This window comes from Lynx canadensis, chromosome A2 (genome assembly GCF_007474595.2).
Source record: "Lynx canadensis isolate LIC74 chromosome A2, mLynCan4.pri.v2, whole genome shotgun sequence".
In the NCBI taxonomy this organism is placed as follows: Eukaryota; Metazoa; Chordata; class Mammalia; order Carnivora; family Felidae; genus Lynx; species Lynx canadensis.
The window spans coordinates 110,059,957-110,078,598 of NC_044304.2; the positions used below are offsets into that span (position 1 = coordinate 110,059,957).

Sequence of the window (18,642 nt, forward strand, 5' to 3'; positions counted from 1 at the left end):
GAGAAAGAGAGAGAGTCTCCCAGGCGCCCCTAAAGACATATATTTTAAACTTTAGAAGAACTAGGGCACATAGGTGCCTCATTCGGTTGAGCTTCTTGATCCTTGATTTCGGCTCAGGTCATGACCTCATAGTTTGTGGGTTCAAGCCCCACATCAGGCTTTGTGCTGACAGCACAGAGCCTGTTTGAGATTCTCTCCCCATCTCTCTTTGCCCCATCCTCTCTCTCTCTCTCTCTCCACATAAATTAAAAACAAAACCATTTTAAACTTTAGAACTATTATTTTTTTTTTAAGAAGTAAAGCTAAAAGCCATTAGGAAAGATAAAACAGATTCATAAAAACCAATCCAAAAGAAGACGAAAAAGGGAACAGAGAATAAATGGAAAAAAAAAGAAAACAACTAGCAAGATGATAAATTTAAATTTAACAACAATTAAAACAATTTAAGTGATTTAAATACCCAAATTAAATGGCAGAGATCAACCAACCAACCAGCAACAAAAGAGTCAACTATGTCTTGTGAACAAGAAAACTTTAAAACAGAAGTGAACACACTATGGCTCATGGCCTAAGTCTAGCCTGCAGTATGGTTTTTTTTAAGGTCTTCTTATTATCAAAGTAGACATCAGAACAACTAATATCATGAGTGATAAAGAGAAGCATTAGGCAATGATAAATGGGGCAATTCGTCACTATGCATGAAACAAAGCTTCAATGACATGAAGCGAAACCTAATAGAACTAAAAGGAAACAGACTCACAACTGTGACTGGGGACTTCAACCACTCCCATTTTAGTAATTGAAAGACCAAGCAGAAATAAAACACGGTATAGATGCAGGCCTGAGCAGTACAACCAAAGACCTAACCAACAATGATTGAATACTCCACCCAGTAACAACAGAATATACATTCTTTTCAATGGCACATGAAAGATTCACCAAGATAAATCCCAGAAAAGTTAAAAACAATGGCAAGTATATAGTGTTCTTTAACCAAAATGGAATAGACTAGAAATCAATAGCATATATATGGAAAATCCCAAAATGTTTAGAAATTAAATACACTTCTAAGTAACTCATGGAAGAAAGGAGTCAAATAAAATACCTTTTGAATTGAATGAAAATAAATAGAAAACAATCCCAAATGTATGGGGTGAAACTAAAGCACACTTAGAGGGAAATTTATAATAATATTAAATGAATATATTAGGAAATAATCTAAGCTTCTACTTTAAGGAACTACAAATGGAGGAGGAAATAAACTGAAATCAAGAAGGAGAGACATAAAGACAAAAGCCTAAATAAATACAATTGAAAGCAAAAAAGTAGAAGACAAAATCAAATGAAACCAAATCAAATGAAATCAAAAGTAGCTCTAAGAAAATTAATGAAACTCTAGCCAATCTGATAAGAGAAAAAAGATAGAGAGAGGAAGGAGGGAAGGAGAGGGAGAAGAAGAAAAGACACAAATTACCAACATCAGAGATCAAAGAGAAAATTCCTTCAGCTCATACATACATTAAAAGATAGAGAATATCACAAGAAACATTATGACAACGAATTTGACAACTTAAATCAGTGGTTCTCAGTCAACAGGGGACGTGTGTCTGAAGACATTTTGGGTTGTCACAAATGGGGGGCTTGTTCCTGCCATCTAGTACGTAGAGACCTGGGATGCCGCCAAACACTCGATCACTCAAAGGACACCCTCCCACAGCAAAGAATTATCCTATCCAAATGTCACTTTGGTTGAAAAACCCTGACTGAGATGAAATGGACAAATTCCTTAAAAGATGTCAACTACCAAAATTTTCTCAAGAAGAGACAATGTGAATAATTCTCTATATAAGATAGTGAATTCATAGTTCAAAATTTTATACATAAGAAAACTCCAGGACTCTGACCCCACAGGTAATTTCTAACATTTTGGAAGAAATAATACCAATTTCACACACATTCTTACAGAATATAAAAAAATAAAAGGAACACCTCCCAACTCATTTTATGAAATCATTATCCTTGTTACCAAGACCAGACTTTGCAAGAGAATCAGTGACTAATATCCCTCATGATCACAACTGTAAAAAATGTTAGTAATAGCAGTTAAAATGCAACAATTTATAAAAAGGATAATAAATTGTGACCAACTGAGGTTAATCACAGGAATGGAAGGTCTATTCAACATTAGGAAATCATCTATTTAATTCACCAGTCTAAAAACAATAAGCATATCACTAAAAACCATCCATTTGTGATCAAACCTACCAAGCTCACCTCTAAATTTACTGGTGAAAAAACAGGCATGGACATCCTCTCTCATCATTCCTATTCAGCAAAATACTAAAGTTCTGAGCCAGAGAAGTAAAGCAAGAGAGAGAGAGAGAGAGAGAGAGAGAGAGAGAGAGAGAAAGAGAGAAAGAGAGAGAGAGAGGAAGCTTATAGATTAGAAAGAGTTTAAAACTGCCTATAGTAAAGAATATGTGATTATCATGTAGAAAATTCCAAAGAATCTTTAGTGAGTTTAGTAAGATCACAGAAAATAAGGTCAACATAAAACATCACATTTCTATATACTAACAATGAACAGCTGGAAGTTAAAATATAATACTATTTCCAATAACATTTTAAAAAAACATGAAACAGATTAAATCTAGCAAAATATGTAAAATACTTGGTCCATGAAACTATAAAACACTGAGGAGAGAAATCATACCATATTCATGGATTGGAAGATTCAATATTAAGATGCCAATTCTTACCTCAATGAGTTATTGATTAAATGTAATCCCACTCAAAATCCTAGTAGGGTTTTTTGTCTTTGTTTTGTTTTTCAAACAAGCTCATTCTAAAATTTGTAAGGAGAAGTAAAGGAGCCTAAATAGCTACAACTATTTTGAAGAAAACAAAACCAAGTCAGAGGGTTCATGTAATTTAATTTTGAGATTTACTCTAAAACTATAACGTATGATGTTGGCCAAAGAATATATGGATCCATGGAATAGAAATCTAGAAATGGAATCACATATTTATGGCCAACTGACATCCAACAAAAGTGCCAAGATAATTCAATGGGGAACAGGATAGTTTCTGCAGTGGTGGTGCAGTAATAATTGTCTATCAAAATGCAGAAAAAGAGGAACCTCAACTCATACCTCACATCATACACTAACTTAATTTGAGATGGAATGCAGACTGAAATATATGTAAAACCTAAAACTATGAAACTTCTGAAAGAGATTACCTTTGTGGTATTAAGGAAAGTTTTCTTAGATAAGACAGAAGAATAAAAAAGAAAAAACTGATAAATGACACTTTATTAAAATGTATTAAAATCTACTCTTCAAAAGAGACTGTTAAGGAAATTAAAAGATAAGCCACAAACAAGGAGAAAATCCTTTGAAAAATACACATCTGTTAAAAAGATTTGAGTATACACTTCACAAAGGAAGAGATAGGATGGCAAATAAGTATATGAAAAGGTACATAAAATATTAGTCAGCAGGGAAATGCATATTAAAGCCACACTAAGAGACAATGAGACACAACCAGTAAAATGCCTAAACTTAAAAAAAAAAAAAAAAAAGGAAAGCCACGGGCACCTGGCTGTCTCAGTCAGTAGAGCATATGACTCTTGATCTCAGTGTCATGAGTTTGACCCCATGTTTGGGTAGAGGGATTACTTAAAAGTAAAATCATAAAAAAAAAAAAAAAAAAAAAAAAAAAAACATTATAAAACCCAATGCTGACAAGGATGCAGAGAAACTGAAACTGTAACAAATCACTAGTGGGAACACAAAATGCTACATACAACCACTTTAAAAAAACAGTTTGGCAATTTTGGAAAAAAAAAAAAAAATATATATATATATATATATTTATCAAAGAACCTAGCAATGCCTCTCCTGGGTACTTACCCAAGAGAATGAAAGCATATGCACAAACACCTGTATGTGAAGGCTTATTCTGCCCCCAGTTGATATACTGCAATACAATTCTAACGCTAATCATTCAGAGTTATCATCATATTCTACAGGTTTAAAGGCACAGTCTCCAACAAGATTGCCCTTAATCCTAATGCCAACCACATTTGGGAGTGCCCAGGCCACTTGTACTTTTGATAAACTGGTTATGAATCCAGGAGTTCCAACAACCTCTTGTTTCAGTAATTCACTAGAACTATTCACAGAATTCAGAAAAGCACTATAATTATGATGACACTTTTACTATCAAGGATATAAATCAGGACAGTCAAATAAAGAGGCACATAGGGTGAGTTCTGTGAGGTTCCACAATGCCGTAGAATAAAGGTGGGTCAAACTACTAGCACAATAATATGTTTGCCCCCTTCCCGTAGAATAAAGGTGGGTCAAACTACTAGCACAATAATATGTTTGTTGTTCAACCAGGAAGTTCTAGTGAGCTTTGAAGTCCACAGTTTGTATTGGAGTTTCATGACAGAGTCATGGATGACTGAATCACTGACCATGTAATGAAACTCAATATCAAGTCCCCCCTCTCCTCACCAAAGGTCAGCTGGCTCTAAGTCCCAAACCTCCTCATCATGTGATTGATCTTTCTGGAGATCAGCTCCCTTCCTAAGTCAACTCATCGCCTTAGCATGACTCAGGTGCTCTAAGGGGCTCATGAATAACAAAAACACTCCTATTACAAGGGAAATTCCATGAATTTAGAGTCTTCCAGAGTCAGCAACAAAGGATAGATAGAGGTCAAATTCTTTATTATACAACCATGTTTATAGTAGCTTTATTTATAATTACCGAGGTCTTGAAATAACCCAGTGTCCTTCAACTGATGAGTAAATAAAACAATTGTTGTTGTCCATATATATATTATGGAACATTAACAACAATAAAAAGCATGAGTTATTGATACATGTAACAACATACATGAATTTCAAAAACAATATAAAAAAATTTTACATAGTCATTTTAAACATAGTAACTCTCTGTGTAACACTGTTTTATGATCTGAAGCCATCAGAAGATTAAAGTCTTTTTATAAAGCCATAATAATTTTGTTCAGCTCAGTGATTTACATCCTCAGTACTATTGATGTTTTGGACCAGAAAGTTCTTTGTCGTGGGCTACGATAGGATGTTTAGCTACATTCCTGGCCTCTACTTATTAAGAGGCTACTAGCAACTTCTCTGATCCTGACAATCAAAAATGTCCAGATATTCCCTTATGTTGCATGAAAAGGTAAACTCACTCCCATTTGAAAACTACTAAATTAGTCAAACACAACTTCTACATTTTCATAACCTAAAAGTTTTGTGGAGACAAAGATAACTTACTTGATCCATTAAATCAGCATAGGAAATTCAAGGCACTCAAATTGGGCTTTACATAGGAAAACATATCCAAATTTTTTAATAATTAGAAACTTCAGCGTAATATTACTTTTAACACTAAAGTGAAGACATGTAGATGTTTTAAACCAAAATTATTAAAACCAACATTTAAACCATAATTATTAAAATTATTTGTCTAATTATTCACTTCATTTAGGAATATTTTCTGACTTTTTCTACATTTATATACCTAATTATTAAAACAAGTTCTTAGCATTGTTCTTTTATTTGATAACTGATGCATGCTTTTGTTTCTTATCTTGTATTAAGGCCATTAACTTAAAGAATGACAAGCTTTTTGTACCCACCTTCTTCAGCAAGAATTTGAGTTTCCTTAAAGAACTAGCAAACTTATCCACTGGACTATTTGTTGACATTTTCTCCCTGAAACTTATTTGGTTCCTTTATTTTTAATTTATATTAAGTCCTAGTCAACTTATGCAATCAAAGTAGGAGCTTCATTAAATTTAATACTTTATAATTGAGTATCTTTCATATAGTCATCTGGTTCATTAAAGGTTTTTTTGGTTTTTAAAGAAATGATCAAGAGGGGCGCCTGGGTGACTCAGTCGGTTAAACGTCCAACTTCAACTCAGGTCATGATCTCACAGTTTGTGGGTTCGAGCCCCACGTTGGGCTCTGTGCTGATAGCTCAGAGCCTGGATCCTGCTTCGGATTCTGTGTCTCCCTCTCTCTCTCTGCCCCTCCCCCACTTGTGCTCTGTCTCTATCAAAAATAAATACAATATAAAAAAATTAAAAAAAATAATAAACATTTAATTTTTTTTTAATGAGCAAGAAAAATCAGGCTACTCAGCATTCTTCAGGTTGCATAGAAAGTCATGAAGCTCCTGACAAGCCAAAAGTAATCTTTCTTTCAATCTGCAGTCCCATTCTGTCATGCATACATACTCATTGAAATAACTGTTATAAAAACCAAGGAAAATTCCTAAGTCTCAACTCTTACCCTAAAGCCAGTGAAACTAATTTCCATTTTTTAAAAATCTTCGTATGTGTTCTCTCCTATTTGATGGTTAATCTGTATTTTTACATTAGATATTCCCAATAGTGCGATCAATTTTTATGCCCAATTAATTTCCAGAAGTTGAGGCAATGAAGTGGGTAAATGCCAGCGACAAATACAGTGTCACAAACAATTTGTAAAAGGCCAACTTTCTTTTATATTAAGAGAAAAGGCATTTTTCTTCTCCATCTACACACACACACACACACACACACACACACACACACAACTAGCAGCCTCACTTTTACTACTGCATCCTGAATCAAAAATAAAGAGCAAAACTCACCAATTCACTACAGCAGCTTTGGAAGGAGGGAGTTGAGAGGCAAGAAGGACTGCGGGAAGGTGCTCCCTTTCCCACAGGCACGAAAACATTTTCTTGTCTTTTTTTTTTTTTTCTTTTTTAAGCTTGTAGTACTGTATGAGTAAGACAAACAAGATGGAGTGGTCTACTTCTGCCAGTAGAAACACCTGTGGGCTTCAACAAGCTCGTCCTAATCTCACAGGTGTGACCAGCTCCCAGCCTTACTAAAATGTCAGTATGATACTAAGAATCCTCAAAACCGGCAAACAAAAAAGACAACTGGCTGCTTGATAGACAATCAGAAGATGAGACGGCAAAAACCAGCTTCTCAACATTGCTTCAACCAATGGAGAAATAAAGCAGCTGTGCACTTAATCAAAACCAGAACTGGACTTGACCAAGACCCAGAAAAAGAAGCAGAGGGAAAGAAAAAGAAAACAGCAGGGATAAAAGCTGTAATTGTTTAATGAGGTTCATCCCTAAAGGTGAAGTCAGTGCATTAGGTGAGTCACCTGGGCATCTCAGTGGGCTTTGCACCTGTCAAAGGAAAACTCAAGAAACAAGAGCATTAGGGAAAGGTGTTTACAAAGACTGCAAGGGAATTTTCAGGCCCTAGAAGGGCTGGCTCACAAAATAAAAAGGTCAGTAGGTATCTGAAAGAAAAATATCCCACAACATCAGTGTTCCTTAGTTAATAGCCTGATCATGGCAATTTTCTCATATAACCATTCATTTCACATCCTCAAGAAAAACGCTGTTTTCTCAGGTTGCAAAATCCCTTTATTTTCTTCCCCCACCCCTCAACTATTGGATGCTTCCTTAAGTAAAGTAAAATACTTGGTTTTGATGCCAGTCCCTGGCCTTCCCCTCCTCTTAACGCACACTTAGGCATCCCCTTTACAGTCTCCATACAAGGGAAGCCACACATTTGTTGGCTGTTTGCTTATGGAGAAAAGACTGTCTCTCTGACAGCATATCAGTGGCTCTCAACGGGGAGCAGTTTTGCCCCAGACATCACTTGGCAGTGTCTGGAGTCATTCTTGGTTATCATAACTGGGGGTGAGGGGTAGTGCTACTGGAATTATCAAGTGCGTAGGGCCCAGGGAGGCTGATAAAGATCCCATCGTGCACAGGACAGCTCCAACAAATTATGCAGCCTGAAGTATCAACAGCACTACTGAGAAACCGTGGCACACACTACAATCAGACCACCACCCAGACCACTACCGTGGAGATTTCATCCTCACACTTAACGGCTGTGAAATTTGGGGTAAATGACTCCCATCTATAAACTGGAGAACAGTATTACACCTCAAAAAGTCATTTTGATTATGAAATACTAAGTAACTGGGTGCTATGGGAGTCTTTATTGGAAATACACAAATCTGTTCCTCAATCTTCTTGGGAGTATATATCCATATTATATCATTTTGATCTTTTTTCCCTTTTATCTACATCTGCATTCTCTCTACTGTTTCCACCTCTAGGTATAGAGGCTTCTACAGGAGGATAAATCTTATTGACTTTCAGTGCAAATCTTTTTTTTTTTTTTTTTTTTTTACTATTAGCCATTTCTTTGCATCAAGATATATAGGTATGCAAAAAAAAAAAAAAAAAGTTAACATAGCAGGTAGGACTGCTGTCCTTTGAAAACCCTGCTTGCAAGATTGGCCCTTGTTCTCAGGTATCTGAGAAGTTAGATTTTGGAAGCATTCCTACCATTCCCTAAACTGATAAAAGTGGCTCATTATGCCTTAACTATTTGTACGAAATATATGGCTCGTACAGAACACGTGCTTTCCTGCAGGGAGTCCAGAATTTTGGTACATACCATGCAGAGGGTGCCTACAGGACCTCTCCCCAATAAAAATCAATCTTGAATGAGCAATGGTTCACGTGTTGTCACAATTCATTGCTGCAGGGGAATTAAGTGTATTCTGCAAGACTTCATTTGTAAGGGAACTTTCGAAGCTCATGAGGTTTCCCTCAGACTTTGTGCCAGGCATCCTTCTCCTTTGATCTTGTTCTACATAGCCTTTTGCTGTAATAAATCTTAGCTGTGAGTAGGACCATATGCTTGGAGTCCTGTCAGCTCTTCCAGTGAATCGCCAGGGGGTGGCCTTTGGGACTTCCAATTCAAAGTCCTACTTTTATTCCACCTGATACGTGAAAGGTCATGTTTACCCACTTACGTTAAAATACCGTATTTCATGCATTTCTCATACACTGTGAATTGGTAAATGAGTTAATTTTTTTTTAATGTTTTTATTTATGAGAGACAGAGCACAAGTGGGGGAGGGCCAGAGAGAGAGAGGGAGACACAGAATCCAGAGCAGGCTCCAGGCTCTGAGCTGTCAGCACGGAGCCCAATGTAGGGCTCAAAACCACGAACCACGAGATCATGATCTCAGCTGAAGTCGGACACTTAACCAACTGAGCCAACCAGGTGCCCCGTGTTAATTTTTTTTTTTTTTCTTGTGAAGTTCTGGGTTCTCAGCTGCTTCAAGTTTGCCCAGGCCAAATATCTGCCAGTATATATGGGCCAATGTCTGGTACACATTTTAAAAACTGAAATGTATCACATTCCTCTCTCCTCTCTGCACTTGCTAGTAATACCCTTTTGACCACACTAGCAAGATCCTTGGCAAGTATCTTTCCCACTCCTCACGGGACATACTATATTATCCCTTACTGAGTTCATTATTCTGGTACCCAGGGTCGAATTAAACTCTAAAGCTGCTATTTAACCACCTGTTAATTTTTCATATTCTCCTTAATCTTCCAAAGATTCAACTTTCCATTGGAATGATAGGCTACAAATAAAACTTTGTGGCCCAAGTCCACTGGTTTTTCTGTCTAGAGTTTATATTCCCTAATTAAAGATGCTTCACCTTTTTTTCCTCCCCATCTACGATTTCTCAAATCATGTTCCTTGGGAACATTATCCTCAAGCTATTAATTAAGGTGCATATGACAAAAAATTCTGTGGTTAAGTTTGGGAAGTTAGGTAAACAAAATTAAACAGACTCATTTATTACAGAAATTTTCAGAAACTTTGATATTATCACTTGGATTGTAAAGGAACATAGGGTTTTGAATAGTATGTAGACTTGCATAAGTTACATATAAGTATATTACTGCTCAGAAACATCGTAAAGGGGACCAATATTTTACAGTGTGCACTTTAACAAATACTATACCTGTCCCTAGTAGGGTAAAAGTACTCACAGTTGATGTCTGAGAAGTCTATACAGATATAAGAAGACTGAGAATATTATGACCACCCAGACATAGCCATGTTGAGTACTGAGTCTATTGCCTTTAGAACTGAAACATCTAAAATATTAGGAAGACTATGAATTAAAAATGAGATCAAATAAAAACTGTTAATGGATTACTTATTATAGATCTTTCTCAATGAGGAAATGACTTTCTAATTTTGTATGAAGTTTCCTTAACATTATGGTAGTAAATTACTTGCCCCATAAAATGGAAATATTAAATTCAATTAGTTGTTGGTAATCACTCAACAGCTCTTCTATCAATCTGGAACTTGAACTGCTTGGTTGCTAAAATGAAAAGAAAGGAAAATATACACAGATACTAAAAGACCACTGAGCAAGCATTTTTTTTTTTTTAAGTAATAAAAATACAACACTACTAAATAAATTCAACAAAAAGGTTTAATACTTTATTAGTATTTTCTAATGGACAGAACATAACGCAAACCAAATAAAAACTTTAATCTTCTTTTTAGTTCAATAAAAATAACTGACATTCTGATTGTTTCTTCTTTGTTAAAGAAGGAAAGTATTGATAGGTTAGGCACACAGTTGACATTTACTGTACAATGATATGCACAAGTTATCTTTTAACAACTATAATACTAAGATGTGCTCTTTATATTTTTCCCTTGTAGTACAGGAGCCATGCTCCTATAAGCAAAATTTACTAATAACAAAATAATTTTACAAGGAGTGACAAAAAAGACTTTTAAAACAAGTCCTTAAATAAAAGGATGCAGCAACAACGGAATGTAAGTTGTTGGGTTAAGAAACAGTTTAAACTAGATCTCAAAACATTAAAAATTCATTTATTTTACAATTACTCAAATACACATGCATTAAATGAAAATATTGCACAAAATTAAAATTTTAAATTGTGAAATTTATATTGTTCTTAATTTTTAAAAAATTGATACACTTTCTGGTAGCACTTAACTGATTTCCCCCAAACACCAGCAGCACAAACTTAAAATGAGCGAACTGAAATATACAAGAAAGTTTTTAACTTTTTTTTAAAAAAAAAAATTAAGGCTAACCAAGTGCATCCATTGGTCAATGGCACAATTTTTCAGCAACTATTCAGAACACCCTAATCATAGGAAATGCCCAGCTAAGCACTATATTTAAATCATACAATCAATTTTTAGGTGAATAAACTAGAAGTTAGTAGTGACGGTTTCTAAATAGTTTATATGTTACCTGAAAAATCAGAAAACCCAAACAAAATATGATTCATTTTGAAGGTTCTTGCCTAAAGGCACCACTGACTTAAAAACACATTCAAAAATCAAATATCCGAAGACTTAAAGCCTCTTCAGGTATATATTTATATATGCAATAAATGCATTAAATGTAATAATTTTATTAAATGTAGTACACTGTACTTGACATGGATTAAATATTTTACATACAGCTTGACCAAGTCATTAAAACGTATCTCTAATTTTAGCATGACCACAGCTCTCTCTGATGTAAAAACACAGATGTGCGTGGAGAAGACGCACAGCCATTTACATAGACTCTACCATTTGACATTTCTGCTTCTGAAATATAAACTCTTTCAACAAAAATTGTTTTAAAAACCCACTTACTCATATAGTTTTTGGTATGACTGCAGTTACCTTGCAGGGCTCTGTTATGAAAAGTTGCCATTTTGCACGACCTTTCTTTCCCTGGTTGATGGCCAACATTCCTCACATTATCTGGAAATGCTTTTCACAGGTACACACTAGGCTCTTACATGAATTCTTGTTTACTCTTAGACTTATTTATGTCAAAAATATACTTGAAATGGGCAAGGGTATATTTGAAAATCATTGCACTTGTGGCCATGCCGATGCTTCCCACAGACGTGTTTCACAAATCCTCACTTTGAAAGCCTGGGGCATCGGGAGGGACCTCAGCAGGGAGACACAATGAGAAGAAAAAATACTATTTCTTCCATCAGAGTCAATAAGGATCTTTTCTTATTTCCAAGTTGCAATGAAAGGGATTTCATTTATGTAATTCTTTAGACATGCAACACATACTGAATATATGCATACTGTAAGTATGCACAACAGCATCATTAATAAATATGATTATTATTATAAAGCTTTAAAGGAAGGCTTTATTCTGTTATTAGGCTTCACTCTGTAAGTAGGACCTCAGTGAAAACAAGACAGTAACATCTTGTTCCAATCTTAAATCTCCCAAATAACTGGGATACTGATACTCTGTCCCTTTATCTTAAGCACCCAGACGTTCTTTTAATACCAGGATCTTGGCTCAGTGGTCTGATGAGTAGCTTCACTATTTTAAGGTTGTAGTGTTAAGTATTTTTAAAACAAAAAATGCTGACATACCCAAACCCTTAGTCAGTGTAAGTATTTAAAACTATGCAGAAATCCTGCATACAAGGGATATGAAGACTTCCAAGATGGACAAATGGAGAACGAGAAACTATAAGAAATGCAGAGGCTCCAAAACTGGAAAAGGTAATTTGTTGTTGTTGGTATAAAATTATTTTAGGGATTTAAATGTATACACCCAGGGGTTTTGCCAACTTGCTTTATTTAGTAGAATTTTACATTATGCAAAATATAAATAAAAGCATATTTTAAAAAATATTATAGTTCTGTTTTCATTATTTATTTTCATATATACACAGTAATAGAATTAAGAATTTGTATGTTTACATATGACTACTAAGCTCATTTAATCCTTTGATTTGCTACTTTTGCAATCGCCTAAGGTATGTCTAGATCACACAATTTAAAATTATCATATTGTAACTTTCAAGAGTGTGTTTTTTTTAATTTCCATATTTTTTAAAACAACAATGTATTTGGCAGTTCTTTCAAGAGATTATACTCCCTATTGTATAATCCGTAATCTCTTAAAGATAAAGAAACCTGTAATAATTTTGAAACTTAAGTGAGAACGCCACTATACGCTTCTTTTTGCACACAGAATACCAGAAGAAAATTTATGATTGAGTACCATAAGAGCAAAATAGAGCCCCAAAGCACATAAGAATCAATTAAAATTTGTTTTATACCAATGAATAACAAATCCAATCAAATTCTGGTTTTGATTGGTTTTATTTTATGTCACAAAACTGTGATTAGGATATAAGGTTACTTCATACTTTAAGGGCATCCTGTCACTTTCCCCAGACCTGAAGCAGATGTTGCAAAGATCATTCGCCTGGCTAATCCACATTATATCAAAATTCTGATAAAGACCTATAAAATTATTAGGCAAAAAACAAATCCCTCCAAGTCATACACTGCTCAGTTTCCCAGTGTTAAACAAATTAGCCAGTTTATCTGTGAACCATTGTTTTGTGCTTTCCTTAGCTTTCGTATATACATTCTGGCACTTTGTCATTGCTGGAGAATGCTGATTAGGCTGAAATGGAAGAGACCAACGTCATTCTTGCTTGAGAAGGGGGCAGTATCCTCTCAATGCTGCAAAAATATGCACCAAATCATTTAAGACACAGAAATCTCTCTTGGTAGTGGCTGGATTACAGACGAGGATGAGAAGAACCACAGTCCTATGGATGTATTAATAACTATTTTGAGACACTGAAAGACTGGTGCGACACAACAGTATATGAGTTAAGCCCCAGAAGATCTGTCCATATTATTAGTCTTGGACAAAATGAACACCAGCTTCATAGATTGGAGTGTCACCTTTTCTGTAAAGAAGGCGCTTGAGTAGTCTGAAGTTTCTGTTTATATTTCTGTATCTGCTTTGACCGTGAATGCAGTTTGTTGAAAAGTTCACGAAATTTATACTGTGGAAATAAGGTTTCCAAAAAGCCTTCCAGGAAGACATAAACCATTCTCCTATTTAACTGGTTGTGCTGAAACATTTCAAAAACACGAAGAATACCTTTCCGTGTTGTCTCAGCCCCAATAATGTGCTTCAGTTCATCTAAATGAAGATGGGGGGAAATAAACATAATTCATTACTCATATAAAGGAAACACAAGGCCTAAACTATGCTCTAAGTTAAATAAAGTATATTAAATACACAGTTGAGTAATACAGGAGGTATTCAGTTAATGTGTTTTGGCTACATATTGTAACTGAGACTTAAAATTTAAACATCTGCAGGCATCCACCTACTTACTAGACACTGGGGATGATAGAGCAAAGGAAAAATCAGGATCTGGACTCAGAAACCCCACATTAGAGTTAGAATCCCTTAATACCTATATGGTACTTACCCATCCTGAGTTTGTTTCCTTATCTGTAAAATGGGGATTACAATAAGCAAACTCTTATAACTGTAAGAATTTAGAGAAGTTTAATGAAATAATGTGAAAAATAATCCACAAAGTCTTAAACACTGTACAAATAGTCTTAATGTATCTAATGCACAGTGAGAAATACTATAAGGAAATGATGTACAAAAGCTGATTAATGAAAAGCTTGCAATGGTCAAAGTGCCATGAAAATACCCTAAGTATAAAGATGTTTACAGAGGGGAGAATTTCACATGGTACACAACAAGGAAAGGCTCTCTTTGTGGAAGTGACGAGTGAGGTAGACTTTGCTACCTGAGCGGGATGTTGACAGGCACAAACAGATGACGGTTTACCTTTGGTGGAGAGAGCAATGAGCAAATGAGCCCTAAGTGGAAAAAAGAAGGCAGGTTCAAAAAATGGGAGTGCTACAATTCAGCTAAATTTTAAGATTCTTTGAAAAAAAAAAAAAAAAAGTGGAGAGAAGAATGGAAAAAAGTGCTGTGGCTACCGGAGTGAGCCAAGTTTGGAGTTTACTCCTAGGCAATGTGAAGTTATTACAGATAACTGAGTAAGGGAATATGTATGATTATCCTTAATGATTTATAATCAGGACCCTAATAGCAGTAAATGCTATGTAATTGTTTTTAAAAGAAACATACAACTTCCAAAAGGTATGTCTCTAAGTAGGAGTAATATACAATTTACAGCAAATGGCTTATGAATGTACTAAAAACAGGTGAGGGATTATGTATATATAAAAACATACACCTTTGTATTTTTCCTCACTTCCGTTGAGTCCTCACACAAGTGTCCTCTCCTCTCACAACAACAACTCACCAGCACTACTGGTCTCAGTGTTCAAGAGCTCACATCCTAGCTTTTCTTTATTGCTCTGCCTTCTGCCTGTGTCTCCCTAACAGAATGAAAGCTCCAAGAAGGCAGAGATTCATGCAAAGAAAGTGTGGCACGTGATACGCTCTTAATAAATATTTACTGAACAAATGCAATAAAGTTTCTTTCAGCTATGTAATTCAGTCTACAGCACAACTGGTTTACTAATAAATAGTACATTAAATAATATTTCATCCTAAGCTATTGTTTATTTCTATTGTCCTAAGATGTTATTTCTATGATTTGTTTTTTTTTCTCCAAATGCAATAGTATAATCTATAAGGCAGAATTAATAACCATTTGGCAGACCTCCAACTTAACTGATGGAAGAGAGATTTTTAAATCTATGATGAAAATATAGTTTTAAAGAAAAACAAAGAGAAAAAAAACGTTAAATGATGTTGAAGAACTTCACAAATACTCCTTCTCCATTCTCTATATTCATAATTAAAATGTGGAGAAGAAATATCTAAGTATTTTCAAAGATACTTGTAACTAAAGAAGGAAGCAAACATCCATCCAGTCACACAAAACTGCTTTTCATATGACATAGGCTCTCTTGTTGAGAGAAGTCAAAATGGGGACAAAGTGAGTCTAAGTTAGTGAGATAGCAGTGTTCTAAAGTAATGCAAATTAGAACAGAATGCCACTATGTATACTTTCTTTGGAATCATGTTTTAATAGAGATTAATGGACCAAACAGTTGTTACTATGTAAAAGGAATCTCTGAAAGAATTTGTTTTTTCTCTGAAGTAGGACAAATATTCTTCCTGGAAACCTCACATTTCATGTTCTTTTATTAGCCCTTTCATCTGTTACACAGGATATTTATCATCAACTTTATTCTCAAAATGGTTCAAGGTAGCAAATGAAGTGGTTAAAAGCACCACTATTTTTCATGACTGAAAGCAGTGGCTTTTCCAGTTGCTGAGCACAGAGCAGAAGCTGAACAGTCACTTATTATACTAGCTCTGAACCTGGGGTAGCTTCTTTAACCTCTTTGAGCTGCTGTTTCCACCCACAGAAAGCTGTGATGTTAACAGTGCCTAGCTTCTTAATACTGTTATGAGAATTAGTAAAGAATATATGAGAAATGCACAGCACAATAGCTGATATACGGCAAGTCATTAACTGGTAGTTACTATAATCAAAAGGCAGCTAAACCAGCATGCTCAATGCCAAAAATTCAGAAGAACTACAAATTAATAAGATTTTTATCAAACATCTTCACTCACCTGGCATAATTGAAAGTAATTTAGTTTTTCCTGCAACTCGTGTTCTCATTCGAATAGCTTTATCTCTGCATGGAACAGTCTCTGCTAAAATGCCATTTGGCCAAAAGGCATCTCTATTTAAGAAAATCAAATAAATCTTGTAAAAACTTTCATTTTCAAATGATACAAGTTAGCACAATTATTCCAATTTTCTACAGAAGACACAAATGTTAACAAAAAGTGGAAACATTATGAAATTTTATAGATGTATGATATTCAACAAATAGTAACTAAGAGCAGGGTTCAATTTTAAGTGTAAAGGGATATACATTGGAAAAGTAACAGATGAATTCTACCCTAGAATAACTTACAAACATTAACAAGTGATAAAGATAGCAAAATGGAATATATAGGTGACTACATTTAAACTCAAAGTAGGCCTTATCCAAATACAACCTCATAATATCTTGAATTTGGATACCTTATAGTTAATCTCCCTTGGTGCCCCTATAACTTAGCCAATTTGAACCAATCCTGCACACACACTTACAGCTAGCCTTTTTACAACATTCCTTTCACATTCATACCCTATTCTTCCTCACTTGGTGTGTCTGATTTCTATTCTCCAATTCACAGGCCAAAGATAGGAACTGAGCACAATACCTAAGGTTCCACCTGGGAATTTGGGCTGAGGGAGACAGACTTCCCAGAGCAGTTTTTCTTAACTTTGACTGAACATTAGAAACACATGGGAGCTTTAAAATCTTAATGTTTAGGCCTTCTACTGGATTAATTAGTAAGTTAGGCTCCTAAGATGGGACCCAAACATCACTATTTTTTAAAGCTCTCCAAGTGATTCCAACATGCAGCCAAGGCTGGGAATCAGTGCTCCAGAGTAAACATCACTACCCTACCCTGAAATGGAATGTACATGTGCCATAGCAGGTGGTCAGACTTTTCGAAACAGTGTGGGGTAGGGAGGAGAAACTCAGCTTCAGATTAAAGAAATTTGCTGTTCCCTACTTTACAGCATGTGAGCCTTTGGACAAGCCGCTGAACTTCTCTAATCCTCAGTTTCCACATAATAAAAAATGGAGACAAAAATTCGTATCTCATAAAATAGGATAAAATCAGAAAGTGTACATAAAGCAGTAGGTGCCAAGCAAATAATTAAGGTTCAATATTGACAGCTCCTTTCTTGCTTCTGTTACTTCAAAGTACATGATGCCATGAATATGCCTTATCTTTCACTTTTAGAAAAGAGGTTCATTTCTGGACTATACCATGCTTTCCTTAAAGGGACTGTATTTTATCTCAGTCCTGATGACTGGCAAATTACTAGGCACAGAGGAGAGGTGCAGGGTATTTGTGTAGGATGAACATATGAACTGGAGTACCACTGCTCTTGATTTATATTCTTTTCGGAGGTTCAAATAGTTAATAATAAGTCCAGAGCCAGAGATGTACATATTTTTTTTTAAGTTTCATTTAAAATCAAGGATTTCAATTATTTTCAAGTCACATTACTATGATAAAATGTAACCAGTATCTTAAAGATTATTCTTTAACACTTTTTTCAATTCTGGTTTTAAAGAAACACAGATCAAAGGGTCCATGGAACAAATGTTTATTATAATTCTCACAAGTCTTTCTGTTCATCAAAAAGGAAGAAAACAAAGAAAAGAAAAGCAGTGTAAGTTAATTAGTGATAACAATGCTAAACACTGTACTACCTGAAAGAAGTGACTGTGTCTTAAGATATACCTGAAACGTTTCACTAAGTCCGCTACTTGCTCAGGTGAGGTCATCCAATCAACATGGTCAACTATTTTTCTGAAAGTAAGGAAATTTAAATGAGTAGGGTGAAAATTTTAGAAAATATATAAAATAAGGAAACACTACTTTCATGGAGTAAGCAACTTAGTTTGTATGTAAATTATCTGTAAAAACACCAGGCTGTTTTAATGATCATAAAAGGCCCAGAGAAGAAAATTCTCCTACAAAAGTTGAGCAATCTACTTCCAGAAGTACAAGTTTAAAAGCTAAGTAAGAACAGTTCTAAGGGAAGAAAAAAAGAAAAAAGAAAAAAGAAAAAAACAAAAAACCCTGGTACCTGTTAATAGTATCACCATAAGTGGCTCTAATAAGCTGCTGAAGTAGGTTTTTGATATTCCTTCGCAACCACTGATTCCTCTCTTTTAAGTCAAATACTTCATCCATAAGAAGCAGCATTACTCTAAGTGGAATATTGTCATCCACCTGACAAAATATGGGAAGAAATAAAAAAATGTTTGAGTTACCTATCTATTATGAAT

At 35.0% G+C, this 18,642-nt stretch overlaps 1 protein-coding gene and 1 long non-coding RNA gene across 2 annotated transcripts in view; one reads left to right on the top strand and one right to left on the bottom strand.

The window, feature by feature from the left end:
* Positions 1-10,363: 10,363 nt before the first annotated feature.
* Positions 10,364-18,642, bottom strand: part of SNX13 (sorting nexin 13) — an 85,364-nt gene continuing 77,085 nt past the window's right edge. Inside the window, 4 exon segments of the mRNA XM_030308054.1 lie at positions 10,364-13,906; positions 16,349-16,461; positions 18,092-18,160; positions 18,441-18,586. Of these exon segments, the coding sequence (XP_030163914.1) occupies positions 13,659-13,906; positions 16,349-16,461; positions 18,092-18,160; positions 18,441-18,586 (576 nt within the window). The 3' untranslated portion in view covers positions 10,364-13,658.
* On the top strand, positions 12,318-14,717 carry LOC115508963. Its single transcript, XR_003967173.1, has 2 exons — positions 12,318-12,459; positions 13,324-14,717. It is a non-coding gene; the product is annotated as an uncharacterized LOC115508963 (long non-coding RNA).